Source organism: Lithobates pipiens, unplaced genomic scaffold (assembly GCF_037356315.1).
Source record: "Lithobates pipiens isolate NorthernLeopardFrog02 unplaced genomic scaffold, aLitPip1_a1.2 Scaffold_18, whole genome shotgun sequence".
Classification (NCBI taxonomy): domain Eukaryota; kingdom Metazoa; phylum Chordata; class Amphibia; order Anura; family Ranidae; genus Lithobates; species Lithobates pipiens.
In genome coordinates this window covers 188100865-188117614 of record NW_027507758.1, presented here as the reverse complement: position 1 = coordinate 188117614, position 16750 = coordinate 188100865, and the positions used below count along the sequence as shown (strand labels likewise).

The 16750-nt window shown below is 46.0% G+C and overlaps 1 protein-coding gene across 1 annotated transcript in view; it reads left to right on the top strand.

Annotated features, from left to right (window-relative positions):
- GPATCH11 (G-patch domain containing 11) overlaps positions 1-16750 on the top strand; it is a 163752-nt gene that overhangs the window by 117777 nt on the left and 29225 nt on the right. Inside the window, exon 6 of the mRNA XM_077486444.1 lies at positions 3534-3653. Within this exon, the coding sequence (XP_077342570.1) occupies positions 3534-3653 (120 nt within the window). The remainder of the gene's footprint in view (positions 1-3533; positions 3654-16750) is intronic.

Here is a 16750-nt window from a genome sequence, read left to right as displayed (position 1 = left end):
TGCTGACTTAATAAACACACTCACCTGTCCAGGGCGCCCGCGATGTCGGCCGCCCGAGGCCGACCCGTCCCTCGGCTCTCGGGTCCCGGAGCCACCATCCCTTGTAAGGGAAACAGGCAGCGGAGCCTTATGGCTTCACTGCCCGTTTCCTACTGCGCATGCGCGAGTCCCGCAGCTACTGCGCATGCGCGAGTCCCGCAGCTACTGCGCATGCGCGAGTCCCGCAGCGCTTTCTGAATGGGACGCGCTGTGTTCTGGAACACACAGTTCCCAGAACACAGCGCGACTCATTACCCAGAAGATGCCGCGACGAAGAGAGAAGACAGAAGATCTCCGCGGAGGAGGAAGAGGAAGATTAGGATAAAGTGCCTAGCAACAGGCATTTCTGGTAAGTAAAAAAAAAAAAAATTTTTTCATTTTTTTTTTTTTAAATTTTTGTAATTTTTAACATTTTTTTGTTTTTCAGGGTGGCCCTCCCCTTTAAGGCATTATTTTACCTTTTGTTTGCCTTTGTTTTTTTCTCTCAGCCTCGTTAGGCAGAAGAGAGACAACTGCATTCATTGGACGTTGTCCTGGCACTCAAGGTTTATTTTTCTAGATCTGCGGAGATCCGAGGATCAGACTCCTTTTCTGCTTTACCAAAAGGACCGAAGAAAGGGCTGACAGCTTCCAAAGATTCCATTGCCAATGAGGTCCGTCAATTGGTCATTTAGGCCTATGGTTTGAAACATAAAGCTCCTTCCTTTAGGGTGAGAGCTCATTCTACCAGAGGTGTAGGAAACTCCTGGGCTTTTCGCCATCGGTTATCTGTGGCTCCGATTTTGTAAGGCTGCTACCTGGTCTTCAGTGCATACATTCACAAAATTTTATCAAGTGGATGTTCGAGCAGCCGTATAAGTTATGATAGCTATTGTTTGGCAGGGTATCCCCCTCCCCTCAAGGCTATTGCTATGGAATGTCCCAGTGGGTTATTAAAGAGGAAGTAAACCCTGATGGGTTTACTTCCTCTTTTTTTCCCTGCAAAGGTAAAGCATAATGGACTACTATGCATCGCATAGTAGCTCATTATGTGTCACTTACCTGACACAGGAGCCAGCGAAGTCGCCGCTGATCCCTGTAGTCCGCCGCGTCCATCTTGCTGGTGGCGTCTCGCAGCTCCGACCAATGACAGCGGCGAAGCCGCGATGACGTCACTCCCGCGCATGCGCACGGGAGTCGCGCCTCGCAGCTCCGCCGCTGTCATACGGCGAGGCCGCGATGACGTCACTCCCGCGCATGCGCACGGGAGTCGACAAATTTGGCAAATCCATTCTTGGACTTGCCGCATTTAGTGCGCATGCGCGCCGCTGTCTACGGCGCATGCGCCGTAGACAGCGGTGCCCATTTTCGGGCAAATATCTCCTAAACCATACAGGTTTAGGAGATATTACTTGGACCTACAGGTAAGCCTTAATCTAGGCTTACCTGTAGGTCAAAGTTGTTTGGAAGGGTTTACTTCCATTTTAAGATTAGCCTGACTGTGTCCCATGATGTATGAAAAACAAAATAGGATTTTTTTTGTCATACTTGCCTGTAAAATCCTTTTCTTTGAGTACATCATGCAACACAGAGATTCCTCTCCTTTTTTTTGAGGATTCAGTGTTTGCTACAAAACTGAAGTGCTTCCTATGTGGGAGGTGTTATATAGGGGATCACTTCCTGTCTAAAGACCTTTGGTCTACCAGTGTCCATTCACCTGGAGATGAAGTATTACCCCGCAGGTACTGAATATTAGCCTGACTCTGTGTCCCATGATGTACTCAAAGAAAGGGATTTTACAGGTAAGTATGATGAAAAAAATCCTATTATTTACTGGTCCCTTTCTTTCCTGAATGAACACAGTAAGGGATCGGCACACGTCGCTCACTGTGTTCATTCATAACTGAAGCATAGTAAACTGTGTGTGGCCTTGAATGCATACTGTCTGTGTTCAGGGCTATATACTTGCATTCACACGCCAGTCAAATTATGACCTACGGCTGTACCCTCGTAGCATAAGATACACAGCTCTAGTCACAAGAAAAAAATAATTCAACCTGTACAGGCCAAAGCACCGATGTCAGTGAGCCAAAGACCTTCACGCATGGAGCTTTATCAACTCAATACAGTTTTAGCATTTAGATTTACTAGGAATTGTGTACGGTAAGTTATGTTGTGTTTGTGTCCGTTAATAATGATTTTAGTGTACATGGAGTATGACATTTATTCCACTTTTCCTGGTCAGGTAAGATGTATGGGGCCCCATGATTTTTACATAGATATACATTTTGATCGGCTTAACTACTTCAATACTGGGCACTTTAACACCTTCCTGCCCAGACCAATTTTGAGCTTTCAGCGATGTGGCACTTTGAATGACAATTGCGCGGTCATGCTACACTGTACCCAAATTACATTTTTATCTTTTTTTTCCCACAAATAGAGCTTTCTTTTGGTGGTATTTGATCACCTCTACGGTTTTTATTTTTGCTAAACAAATAAAAAAAGGCTGAAAATTTTGGAAAAAAAAAATATTGTTTTTGTTTCAGTTTCAAAACTTTGTAAATAAGTACGTTTTCTCCTTCACTGATGGGCACTGATAAGGCGGCGCTGATGAGCTGACACCAATGAAGTGGCACTGATGAGGTGGCATTGATGGGCACTGATATGTGGCACTGATAGGTGGCACTTATGGGCAACATGGATGGACACTGATAGGTGGCACAAATTGGCATGGATAGGCGGCACTGATAGGTGGCACGGATGGGCACTGATAGGCGACATTGTATTGTATGGTTTTGTGCTGATGGATGCCAATCAGTGCCAAGCAATGCATGCCCATCAGTGATGCCCATTGTGGTCGCTGATTGGCATCCATTGTGGCACTGACTGGCATCCCTGGTGGTCTAGGGTGGCATACCTGGTGCTGGGCATTCCTGGTGGTCTGGTGGCGTCCCTGGTGGTCCAGTGTGAGCATCCGTGGGGGGGCTGTGCTGATAATCGATCAGCACAGCCCCCCCCCCCCCCCCCCCCGTCACAGGTACAGCCGATCGGCTCTCCTCTACTCGCGTCTGTCAGACACGAGTGAGGAAAAGCCAATCACGGCTCTTCCTATTCACACTGATCAGCCTTGATTGGACATGGCTGATCACGTGGTAAAGAGTCTCCATCGGAGACTCTTTACCGAGATCGTAGTTGCGGGGTGTCAGACTGACACCCTGCAACAACGATCGCCGCGATGCGCACCGCGGCTCAAAATCCTGAGGACGGTCTATGACATCCGGTCAGGATTTTGAAATCACTTTGCAGCCGTTGTTTGACAATTGGCAGGCGGCAAGTGGTTAATATGTTGCAGGTACAAGCAGGTTTAAAATCTGATTGTAGATACCCTTTGAAGGTTGTTGGCCTTGGTTATATTTTTGAAGAACCACAATTGAACAGATTGTTGAAATGAATTTTAAAAGTTGAATACATGCTGCTGTAAGTTCGATTTTAAAATAATGTTTTTTCTACAGGGTATAAGCTGTCCTAGGGAGCCTTGGTACTGGCCTGCAACAGACCCACAGGAAGATGATGTGGAAACAGATGAAGATGTGGAAACAGATGAAGATGAAGTTAAATATGAGGAGCTGAGTGTAAGAACCCTTCATTTTTTAACATATATTTATGATTAGGACTTAAATATTGCAGTCACATGGCTAAACATAAAGATGCTTATTCTTGGGTAGAGCTTTGTGAATAGAGCTATTATTATATTTAAATTACAGTATTCACCACACCTATGGTGTGCCATTGTCACTGCTCATCACAGAGTGCTACAATTTCCAAAAACACCCTGTCTTCCTTGTTTTCTTTCTGGACCAAATAGGTGGTAGCCTTAGTGATGCTCTCTGTGGCAGTCTGGCATGATTCTACCACCCCCAGGGGGCTTCACGTTGTGATACTTCCTTAAAGCAGCGTTTCGCCTGGGGAAATAAAAAAAAAATTAAGTCAGCAGCTACAAATGCTGCAGCTGCTGACTTTTAATATAAGGACACTTGCCTGTCCATCCGACACCGACCCGTCCCTCGGCTCTGGATGCCGGTGCCGACATCCTTACTAGGAAACAGGAAGTAAAGCCTCGACATCCGATCAGCGGAAGTTCCATTTCTGGGTGGAACTCCGCTTTAACTATCAATGGTCATACTTGTATGGCTTATATGGGGGAAAATAACAGTCAGGTGCTTCCTTCCATTTCAGTGATGTAATCAAGCCTTCCCCTACCTAGGAGTAAAACTCACCCCGGATGTATCTACCCAATATAAGGCCAATTACGACCCTCTTCTTTCTGCTGTGACAGAAGATTTAAAGAATTGGCAGAACCATAGTCTTTCTTGGATGGGCAGAATAGGTGCCATTAAAATGATGGCTCCTCCGAGAATTATTTTATTATTTTAAGTCCCTACCGATACCAGTTCCCACAAAAATTTTTAAGCAACTCCAATCATTAATTAAAATGGCGACGTGGTATGGGGGTTCCACACGTTTTGCGCTACTATAGAGTGGCCCAGTTGGTGCAACTCTCTAAAAAAAAATTTCTACAACTTATCAGCCTGATTGGGTGAACCTGGAGGCGCAGGCGAGTTCTCCACTCCCTATGGACCTTCTAATGTGGATACCCTCGAGGGAGTGTAGAGCCATTCCGAGCCCCTCTTTTCTTTATTGTACATCACGGGACATAGAGCACTATTCATGACTATCTGGGTTATACACTACCTTTTGGTGATTGGACGGTGGCAACCAATAGAAAGAAGGTTCCTCCCATATAACCCCTCCCATACGGGAAATACCTCAGTTTTGTCTTGAAGATGATGGTCATGGCTGTTGAAGCTCTTCAAATTCTTCAATGATGTCCCAGCGAGGACGTTGTAATCGGATTCATTCGGATGGCACAAGAAATCTAAAATGGATGGTATCCGAGCCTCTGTTCAAGAACAAGGTTTTGCTTGTAACGTGTCCTTTATGGGCGCTGGACCCTTGTATATTGGTATTCTGGTTCGAGCACTTGCCCAAGATAACCAAAAAGGGTGCCTTACAGGTCCAAGGGTGTGGACCCCAAAAATTGGGGGACCCGGTCCTTGAAGGTCCACAGAGGCACTACCAGCCATGATGGGGGAAGATTGGGCCTGTTTTTTTCAGGTCCTGCAGCGTGGAGTGGTGAGTACTCCCTCTGGGATGGCTATTGTATGTTCCCCTCTATTACTGTGTGGCCTCTAACCTGAGTGTCCTCTGTCTTAATGGTAAGGCGTTACAGACTCATTCGGTTACTAACACTTAAAGTAGTGTAGCCCGGGGTGCGCATGAGTGTCGCAAGCACTCGTGCCGCAGGGATTCCTGTGCTGTGATCGTGCACCACGGGGTACTGGCTCGTTTTCCATGCGCCATGTGTTGGCGGCGTGTGCACAGTAGAATGCGATTGCACCATGAGTGTTCCCAGGCGTTCGTGTGGACAGATCACGTGGGACGCGCGCTGGTGCATGAGTAGCATCTCTATTGAACGGCAGACTTATAAGCTGGCGTTTCCTGGCGGGCACTGTGGAGACATACTTGTGCACGTGAGTCTGGAGGTTTTGGACACAGTTGCGACAGGTTAGCGGGGAGTGTTTTTACAAGCTTTGATAGCTGCTTTATGCTGGATTACAGCTGGTGGCTCAGAGGGAGTCCTTTCTTCCTTATTTTGTAAGCAATGTCTGTCTTCCAGAAAATGATGAACAGGGAGCAGGGCAAATACAGGGGTAAGAGTACCTCCTTTAAAATCAGGGGACCAACCTCATGTGGATGCAGCCTTCATCTCCCCTGAAAGACCTGCGGCATCTGGCCTGGCTGAGCCATTGCATTTGTCAGGCGTTGTGGCCACTACCAATGTTCCTGCCTTGGCTTATGTTAAGGATGATTTGGCATCTACCTTAGCTGGCCTTGAGGGCAAAATAGCAGGTATTGCCTCTATAACACGGGAGGGGGACGGGGACGCGTAATAGATCTCCCTCTCCTGAGCCTGGCCCCAGTGGCGAATCACTTGAGCTCTCATAGCCAGATGGGTCCAGGTGATCCATAGCCAGAGTAGGCAGAGGATTTGGAGAAGGTGGTCACAAAAGACCGGGAGGAAGGAGAGGTTGAGGATTCCTCAACAGAGGACTCTGGTTCAGAGGAACCATTTTCAGCCTCCCATTCCCAAAAATTGTTCGTCTAATCTCTGGCAGAGATGGTTCGAGCTGGGTTTAAATTACCCCCAGTTCAGGAGACTGGACGCTCCTGTTCTACTTTTGGATCCTTGCGGCCTCAGCATGGTTCCCAAGCGTTCGCTGTGCATCCATTATTGAAACAGGTAATTTAAGCAGACTGGGATCACCCTGACAGGATATACTTACCTCCAAATTTCCTATGGAGGGAAAATTCAGGAAGAAGTGGGATACACCTTTGGTTGATGCCGCCATTTCTTCAGTGAATAAGTCTAACCTGTCCAGTGGATAATGCATAAGTATTTAAGGATCTGGCTGATAAAAATCTAGAGTCCTTGTTAAATGCCTCCTTTGCAGTGGCCGGTTCAGCAGTACAGCCGGCAGTAGCGGCTATCAGCATTTGCCAGTCTCTAAAGGACCGTTTTAAAAGGTTGGGCAAGAGCCTCCCTTGTCAGGAGGAATCTACTGAGGCATTGCCGTAGCTTCCTCATGCTTTTTTTCTTTGCAGTAGACACATTAAAAGACTCAATCCAGCAGATGTGTCGTTATGCGCTACTGTCGGTACATATGCGCAGAGTCTTGTGGTTTAAAGAACTGGTCTTCCGAGATGCCATGCAAAAAGCTTCTTGTGGCTTTTCCCTTCCATGGAGAATGCCTGTTTGGCGAAGGTCTGGATAAGTATATCCAAAAGATCTCCGGAGGAAAGAGCACCTTACTTCCTGTTAAAAGGAAGAATAAGCAGCCTTCTTTTAAGATTCCCAACGCTCTAGGGCCTAGTGCTTCTTCTCCCAAGCAGTATCGACTGCCTCAGCAATCTGGGTAGAAAAAACCCTGGACCCAAAGGTCAGCCAAGCCCAACTCCAAGTCTACCTTGTGAAGGGGTGCCCCGCTCTTACGGGTGGGGGGAAGACTTCGGCTGTTTTTGAATGCTTGGGAGGGACTAGTTCAGGACAGGTGGGTCATTTCCGCTATAACAAGGTTGCTGAATAGAGTTTCGGGAGTTTCCTCCAACTCTTTCTGAGCTCAAGGGTTCTGGCGGAAACCAGAGAGAAGGAAATGTTTGTTCCTGCCCTTGGAGCATCTGCAAAAGCAGGGAGTAATTGTCAAGGTTCCACACAAGGAAAGATTCAAGGGGTTTTACTCAAACCCTTTCATCGCGCTGAAGCCAAACGGGGAGGTAAGGCCCGTTTTGGACCTCAAGTCTCTCAATTGCTTTCTAAACGTCAGGTCCTTCCGTATGGAGTCGGCTCATTCAATAATAATAACATCCCTGAGAAAAGAGGATTACTTAGTGTCCATAGACATCAAGGTCTTCAGAGATTCTGGCACTGTTGTTGGCATCCCTAAGCTCCCAAGTTGAGGTCATCCGGAAGGTGAAAAGAGAGGAGAGACCCTCTATTTGGCTGTGCATGAGGTTACTGGGCAAGATGGTGTCGTCTTTCAATGCGATTCCTTATGCTCAGTTCCACTCCAGGTTGTTCCAGAACAATATTCTGAAAGCCTGGGACAAGACTGCTCGAACCTTGGACCATCCTATGGCTCTGTCTCCACAGGTACAACGGGGCCTATCTTGGTGGTCAAAAGCCAGCAACTTGAAAAGCAGAAAATCCTTTCCACCGGTTGCCTGGAAGGTGGTGACTACCGACACCAGTTGTCTGGTCTGGGGAGCAGTCCGGGATTAAGCCTCTGTCCAGGAAGTATGGTCCCAAGCAGAAAAAACCTTGCCCATCAATCTATTGGAAAATTGGGCAGCCCGGCTAGCTCTGCGTTTTCTGGACATCCAGATTTCGGAGCCTTCCTGTCCGGGTCCAGTCTGACAACTCCACGGTGGTGGTGTATATCAACCACCAAGGGGGCATTAAGAGCCAAATGGCCCAGAAAGAAGTGGATCACATATTGACTTGGGCAGAAAGGCATTTGACAGGCAGACTATCTAAGTCTCCAAAAGTTGTTGCCAGGGGAATGGTCCCTTCATCCCAAAGTTTTTCTCCAGATCTGTCAACACTGGGGGACCCCAGATGGGGATCTTCTGGCATCCAGATTCAATGCCAAGCTGGACAGGTTTGTGTCCAGAACCAAGGATCCGCTTGCTGTGGGGCCTGAATCATTGGTGGTTCGTTGGGATCGGCATTCTCTGTTGTATGCCTCCCCTCCGATTCAAATTCTGCCGCACCTGCTATGCAGGATACAGGAGGAACGAAAGCCGGTGATCCTGGTGGCCCCAGCCTGGCCCAGGAGGTCTTGGTACACAGAGATTGTGAGGTTGGCAGCAGGGGACCCATTGTTCCTTCCATTTCGTCTGGACCTGTTGTCTCAAGGACCCATATTCCATCCTTCTTTACAGTTGCTGAATTTGATGGCATGGCTATTGAGGCCAGAATACTGAGACTGTGGTGTTAAGGGTTCGGTCTTGTCTACTCTGATAAATGCTAGAAACCTGCTTTCTAGAGCTATTTACTATAGAGTCTGGAGATCATACATTTCCTGGTGCAAAGGAAAAGGATGGCACCCTTGTAAGTATACCTTTGGGAGGATCCTTGCTTTTCTTCAAGCAGGAGTAGACTTAAAACTGGCTTTGGGCACAATTAAAGGACACATTTCGGCCTTATCGTTTTTTTCCTGAGACCGATTGCGTCCCATTCTCTGGTGCAAACCTTTGTCAAGGGAGTAACGCACCTGAGGCCGCCGGTTAAACTGCCCTTATGCCTCTGGGACTTGAACTTAGTGCTGTCAGCCCTTCAGAGTCAACCCTTTGAGCCCATTAGGTGTATTACTTTGATCCTGTTGACTAGGAAATTTGGTCTTTTTGGTGGCCATAACCTCAGCCAGAAGGGTGTCAGAGCTTGGGAACCTTGTTTGAGTCTACATCAGGACAAGGCGGCCATGCACCCTCGTCCGGATTTTTTGCCAAAAGTGGTTTCCAATTTTCATTTAAATCAAGATATAATTTTGCCTTCCTTCTTTCCAAACCCTAAAGATTGCTTCACTTGCTTGAAGTGGTGAGGGCAATCAGAGTTTACTTAAAGTGGTTCTAAACCCTTACAAACCATTTTGACCTACAGGTAAGCCTAGATTAAGGCTTACCTGTAGGTCCAAGAAATATCTCCTAAACCTACACGGTTTAGGAGATATTTGCCAAAACACAGGCACCACTGTTTACGGCGCATACGCCGTAGACAACGGCGCACTGAGCGTGCCGCTGTCAACGGCGATATGCCGCTAGTGGCGGCTCCAGGTGCGCATGCACGTGAGTGACGTCATTGCGGCTTCGTCTAATGACAGCGGCGGAGCAGTGAGACCCACCGAGACGATGGATGCTCCGGGCTACAGGGGACAGCGGTGACTTTGATGGCTCCTGTGTCAGGTAAGGGACACATAATGGACTACTATGCGATGCATAGTAGTCCATTATGCTTTACTTTTGCAGGGAATCAAAGAGGAAGTAAACTCATCAGGGTTTACTTCCTCTTTAAGCATGTCAGCTCTGTTCCGGAAGACTGACTCCCTTTTTGTTCTGCCGGAGGGTCCTAAAAAAGGACAGGCAGCTATGAGTTCAGCTATCTTGAGGTGGATACGCCAGGCTATTGTCCAGGTATATGGGTTGAAGCGCAGGGTTCCACCTTGGCATTTAAAGGCACATTCTACTAGAGAGGTTAGTGCATCATGGGCAGTGCGCCAACAGGTGTCTATGGCTCAGGTTTGCAAAGCAGCCACTTGGTCTTCGATTCATACGTTCACCAGGTTTTACCAGGTGGATGTTAGATCTCAAAGGGAGACTGTTTTTGGCCACAGCATGTTGCAGGCAGCTTTATAGGGCAGAGGGCCCATTGGGGCTTGAATAGGCTGTGTCTCCCTCCCCTCAGGTGCATTGCTTTAGGACATCCCAGATGGTCATGAATAGTGCTCTGTGTCCTGTGATGTACAATAAAGAAAAATTGATTTTTAATGCAGCTTACCTGTAAAATCCTTTTCTTGAAGTACATCACAGGACACAGGTCCCTCCCCTCCTTTTTTTCTGGGCTCTTCATTGCTTGCTACAAAACTAAGGTACTTCCCATTTGGGAGGAACCTTCTTGCTTTTGGTTGCCAGTGTCCAATCACCTAAAGGTAGCATGTAACCCAGATAGTCATGAATAGTGCTCTGTGTCCCATGATGTACTTCAAGAAAAGGATTTTACAGGTAAGCTGTATTAAAAATCCAATTTTCCTCACTCACTGGGCCTCTGGGACAGGATGTGCAAAATATATTCTCTAAAGTCGCCCCATGCCCCAGTGACCTCCGTTCTCGGAAATCCTCTGAACAACATCTGCAACAGTTTGCATGGTGGATTAATAAAGATTCATACAAGATGGCACATTTTATAGATCATAAGGACATTAGAAAGCCTCCCTACTTTCAAGATACTTTGGAGATGCCCCCGACGGAGTAGTTTCAAATTACCCATTATTTACAGTCGCTTTGTTGAGACCGTGGTGACATTACCACTAGAACATTTTAAGAAAATAAATGCCTAAGAGGGACGGGGGGTAGTATTTCTGAGTTGTATATTCTGCTAACGGATCAGGGCTCTAAACTCCCCTGTCAATTGGCCGGGGAGACTATTGACGAGGAGATTTGGTCTAAGTGGTCGACCATGGTGCACAAGGGAATTTTGAACACCTCTTTGGTGAAGGCGAATTACAAAGTATTGTCACAATGGTACCTCGTACCGATGAGGATAACTAAAATCTACCCAGATGCATTGCCTCTCTGTTTTTGGGGATGTGGTCAGGAGGACACAGTGCTCCACATCTTGTGGACGTGCCCAAAAGTCAAATGGTTTTGGATAAGAATTTTTAACTTGGTTCATTTGTGACTGGAGTGAATGTACCTAAAAATGGTAAGACTGCTTTATTTTCTGATATTTCAAATGAACTGCCCTTTTTTTTTATCTTTGGCAGCTAAGACCAGCATAGTGCGAGCATGGAAAACCCCTCTGATAAATTTTGCATTAGTGAAAAATAAAATTTCCTTGATCATGATGAATGAAAAATTAACTAGTATTTTTCATAACCAACAAAGCCAGCTTGTAAGGGTTCAGAACCGCTGGATTAGATATCTCCAGTCGCCATGAGGGGTGGGACGGGGGTAGGGGTCAGTAGTCTGGAGTGTGGAGAACGACCGCAAACCTTTTCCTTCTCTCTTCTCTTCTCTTCTTTCTTCCACTTTTTATTTTTTTCCTTTTTCCTTCTCTCTTTTTTCATTCCTAACTCTTAAAGTGGTTGTAAACCCTTACAAACCACTTTGACCTACGGGTAAGCCTAGATTAAGGCTTACCTGTAGGTCCAAGCAATATCTCCTAAACCTATATGGTTTAGGAGATATTTGCTCGAAAACGGGCAAATGCAGCTTGCAGCGAATGCGCCGTAGACAGCGGCGCGCAGGCGCACTGAGCGCGGCAGTTCCAAGAATGGAACTGCCGCATTTGTCGACTCCCGTGCGCATGCGCGGGAGTGACGTCATCGCGGCTTCGCCGAATGACAGCGGCGGAGCTGCGGGACGCCACCAGCAAGATGGATGCGGCGGACTACAGGGGACAGCGGCGACTTCGCTGGCTCCTGTGTCAGGTAAGTGACACATAATGGGCTACTATGCGATGCATAGTAGTCCATTATGCTTTACCTTTGCAGGGAAAAAAAGAGGAAGTAAACTCATCGGGGTTTGCTTCCTCTTTAATTTGCCCTATTTTGGGTTCCCACATGTTTGATAGTGGGCTCTAAAGTACATTAAGCCTAGCTTATACTACTTAGATTTGTTTTCTACTATGACTTTAAGCTAGAAAATCTGGTTCCGCTACACGATATTCCCTCCAGGGGGAATTCTCTGTTCTGTCTTTTTTTATTTCTTTTTTTTTTGCAAGGCTTTTCAGTATCATACAAGCATAATAGCCTTGACTTGTTATAAATGTTAATCATTATATCGTTAGGTATACAGTGAACAGTTTTTATCGATCAGTGAGTTCTAGACATCTCATGAATCACCACTTTCTTTTCAGGACAGGGATGGTCATGGTTGGTACCTTTTTGATATGGTATAGTTATAGAATGATCCAACTGCACTGATCTCACACCCACTATTGTAACACTATTGTTGACACAATATTTGTATTATTGAGAACCTTGTTGCCTGTCGAAACTTATTTTCCAAAAAAATCATTGGAAAAGAAAATAATAATTGGGAAGGTCTTCCATCCTATCTAATCATGTTTCATGTTTAATGAGCTGCAGCACAACTTGACTGTAAGGTTTCTGTGACATATTAGATTGTAGATGCCTCTTTGGTTGGCTAACATTTCTCATAGATTTGTCTGTAGTTATAAATTAATTCTGATAATTTTAGCAAGACCTAAATGTAGTACACTGGGAGACACTGTAAGAACTCCCATTCACTAAATGTTATGTGCAGTGCATCCAGAAAGTATTTACAGAGCTTCACTTTTTCTACATTTTGTTATGTTACAGCCTTATTCCAAAATGAATTAAATTCATTATTTTCCTCAAAATTCTACAAACAATACCCCATAATGACAATGTGAAAGAATTTTGTTTTGAAATCTTTGCAAATGTATTAAAAAATTTAAAGCGAGATAAAATCACATGTACAGTGCCTTAAAAAAAAGTATTCATACCTCGAAGTTTTTCATGTTACAACCAATAACATGTATTTTATTGGGATTTTGTGTGATGGACCAACACAAAGTGGCACATAATTGTGAAGTAAAGGAAAATGATAAATGGTTTTCAAAATGTTTTACAAATAAATATGTGAAAAATGTGATGTGCATTTGTATTTAGTCAGTACTTTGTAGAACCGCCTTTGGCTGCAATTACAGCTGCAAGTCTTTTTGGGGATGTCTCTACCAGCTTGCACATCTAGAGTGATTTTTTTTTTTTTTTTGCATTATTATTTGCAAAATAGCTCAAGCTCTGTCAAATTGGATGGAGAGAGTCTGTGAACTGTAATTTTAAAGCCTTGCCACAGATTTTCAGTTGGATTTAGGTCTGGACTTTGACTCTGCCATGCTAACACATGAATATGCTTTGATATGCTGTATCTTTAGGGTCGTTGTCCAATTGGAAGGTGAACTGCTACCCACTCAAGTCTTTTGCAGGCTCTAACAAGTTTTCATCTAAGATTGCCCTGTATTTGGCTCAATCCATCTTCTCATTAACTCTGATCAGCTTCCCTGTCCCTGCTGAAGAAAAGCATCCCCACAACATGATGCTGCCACCACTATGTTTCATGATGGGAATGGTGTGCTCAGGGTGATATGCAGTGTTAGTTTTCCCCTACATGTAGAATTTTGCTTTTAAGGGAAAAAGTTCAATTTGGGTCTCATCTGACCAGAGCACCTTCTTAAACATGTTTGCTGTGTCCCCCACATGGCTTCCCACAAACTGCAACAGGACTTCTTTATGGCTTTATTTCAACAATGACTTTCTTCTTGCCACTCCTCCATAAAGGCCAGATTTGTGGAGTTATCTATCCCGTGGACAAATTCTCCCACTGAGCTGTGGATCTCTGCAGCTCCTCCAGACTTACCATGGGCCGCTTGGCTGCTTCTTTGATTAATGCTCTCCTTGCCGGGCCTGTCAGTTTATAACCTATCGCTGCTTTAAACTTCTCCTCAACTTTATCCCTGACCTGTCTGGTGTGTTCCTTGACCTTCATGATGCTGTTTGGACGAATTAGGTGACTCCTGAAAGCAATTGGTTCCACTAGATTTTAGTTGGGGGTACCGGAGTAAAGGGGGTTGAATACAAATGCATGCCACACTTTTTTCACTTTTTTTTGTCTTGAAAACCATTTATAATTTTCCTTCCACTTCACAATTCTATGTCACTTTGTGTTGGTGTATCTCATAAGATTCCAATAAAATACATTGACTTTTTTGGTTGTAACGTGACAAAATGTGGAAAATATCAAGGGGTATGAATACCTTTTCAAACCACTGTACATAAGTATTCACAGCCTTTGCTCAATACTTTGAAACACCTTTTGGCACCAATTACAGCCTCAAGTCTTTTTGAGTATGATGTACGAGTATGACGCTACAAGCTTGGCATGCTTATTTTTGGCAGCTTCTCCCATCCTTCTTTGCAGGCCCTCTCAAGCTCCATCAGGTTGGATGGGGAGCATCGGTACACAGCCATTTTTTAGATCTCTCCAGAGATGTTCAATCAGGTTCAAGTCTGGGCTCTGGCTGGGCCACTTCAAGGACATTCACAGACTTGTCCTATAGCCACTCCTTTGTTATCTTGGCTGTGTGCTTAGGGTTGTTGTCCTGTTGGAAGATGAACCTTCACCCCAATCTGAGATCCAGAGCGCTCTGGAGCTGGTTTTCATGAAGGACGTCTCTGTACATTGCTGCATTCTTCTTTCAATCAATCCTGACTAGTCTCCCAGTTCCTGCAGCTGAAAAACATCCCCACAGCCTGATGCTGCCACCACCATGCTTCACTGTAGGGATGGTATTGGCCAGGTGATGAGCAGTACCTGGTTTCCTCCAGACATGACCCTTGCCATTCAGGCTAAAGAGTTCAATCTTTTTTTCATCAGACCAGAGTCCTTCAGGTGACGTTTGGCAAACTCTAGGTGGCCTTTCATGTGCCTTTTAGTGAGGCGTGGCTTCCATTTGGCCACTCTACCATACCGGCCTGATTAGTGGAGTGATGCAGAGATGGTTGTTCTTCTGGAAGATTCTCCTCTCTCCACAGAGAAATGCTGGCGCTCTGCCAGAGTGACCATTGTGTTCTTGGTCACCTCCCTGACTAAGGTCCTTCTCCCCGATTGCTCAGTTTGGCCGTGCTGCCCACTCTAGGAAGAGTCCTGGTGGTTCCACACTTCTTCCTTTTATGAATGATGGAGGCCACTGTGCTCACTGGGACCTTCAGTAGCAGGTCAGGAAGGGGGGTGGGGACGAGCAAGCGCCTCCCCCTCTTGAATAATACCAAGCCACACGCCCTCAACGTGGGTTTTTTGGGGCAGGGTGGTCCCCAAGGCACCTTGTCCCCATGTTGATGAGGACAAGGACCTCTTCCCAACAACCTTGGCTAGTGGTTGTCGGGGTGTGTGGATGGGGTCTTATCAGAATCTGAAAGCCCCCTTTTATGAAGGGTGCCCCCAGATCCTAGCCCCCCACCTTATGTGAATGAGTATGAGGTAAATTGTACCCCTACCCAAATGCTCAAAAAAAAAGGGGGCAAAAATAAAAACAGTACACATGTTTTTGACAAAGTAATTTTATTAAATTCGCTCCGATGTCCGATTTTCTTCTCCCTCCTCCAGAGATGTCTTCACCCTCTGGCAGTTAATCTCCCCTCTCCGGTTCTTCTCCTCTTTACACTGTCCTCCTCCCTCTTATGCCAGGTCTCCTCTCTCCGCTGATGTTTTCTGCCTCTGCCGAGTCTCCTCTCTGCGGTTCTCCATCTGTTCTTCCTCCAATCTTCTCTCGTGCCCTCTCCCGCTCTAATGCTAGGTCTGATGTGTGCCATTACTTGTATAGGCATCTGGCGGGGCCTCCACATGACGTTCCTCGGTGGACCCCCCCCTACCAAAGCACTCACGCCCACATGTTGAGGGCATGTGGCCTGGTATGGTTCAGAAGGAGAGAGGGGGGGAGCTGCCAAACTGTGTGCTTGGATAAGGATCGGGTATGGATTTTGGTGGGGTTTTTTTTTTTTTTTTTGATGTGGAGTTCCCCTTCAAGATCCTCAGAGCACAAGTCACATTCCAAAGTCGAATCAGTTAAGAGGATGATCCGACTTCAATGATATTCAATGGGCTGAAGTAGGATCAAAGTAGTGCAGGAACCTTTTTGAAAGTTGGACTGACTTTTGGTTCATAGGGAACCATTGATTTGCACACGTCATGCGACATGAGCTCCCAATGTCGAAGCGTTTGTCGTACAAGTGTGATTCTAGCCTCAAGGATTATCAATGGAAACAGAATGCACCTGAGCTCAATTTTGAGTGTCATGGCATTGTCATTATGGGTATCGTTTGTAGAATTTTAAAGGAAATAATGTGTTTTATCCATTTTGGACCAAGGCTGTAACATAACAAAATGTGGAAATGAACCATTTGGCGCCCATACTACGTCATACGACGTCGTGGGCTTTGTGGGGGTATATCTGAATGATGCCTGAGGCCACAGACATCATTCAGATATCGGCGATTCCCTGCACCATAAGAATGATCATAGCGGCTGTTCCTCCGCTTGATCGTTCTTACGCCTCCCACCGCCCTCCGGTGCTTGTACCGACTCACCACTTCCATCGGTGAGTCGGTCACAGGATCCGCCGGCCCCCGGATGATACCATAGAGATTTCCGGCAGACCAGATCGTCCCTGGAGTCTCTATGATCGTTCGGAGGCCGGGCGCGATGTTATGACGTCACGCCCGCCCTCTGCATTCAAATTAACTGCGCCGTTTTGGCTGGGAAGCCAGGATCGTTTTTTTTATTTTAAAGCATG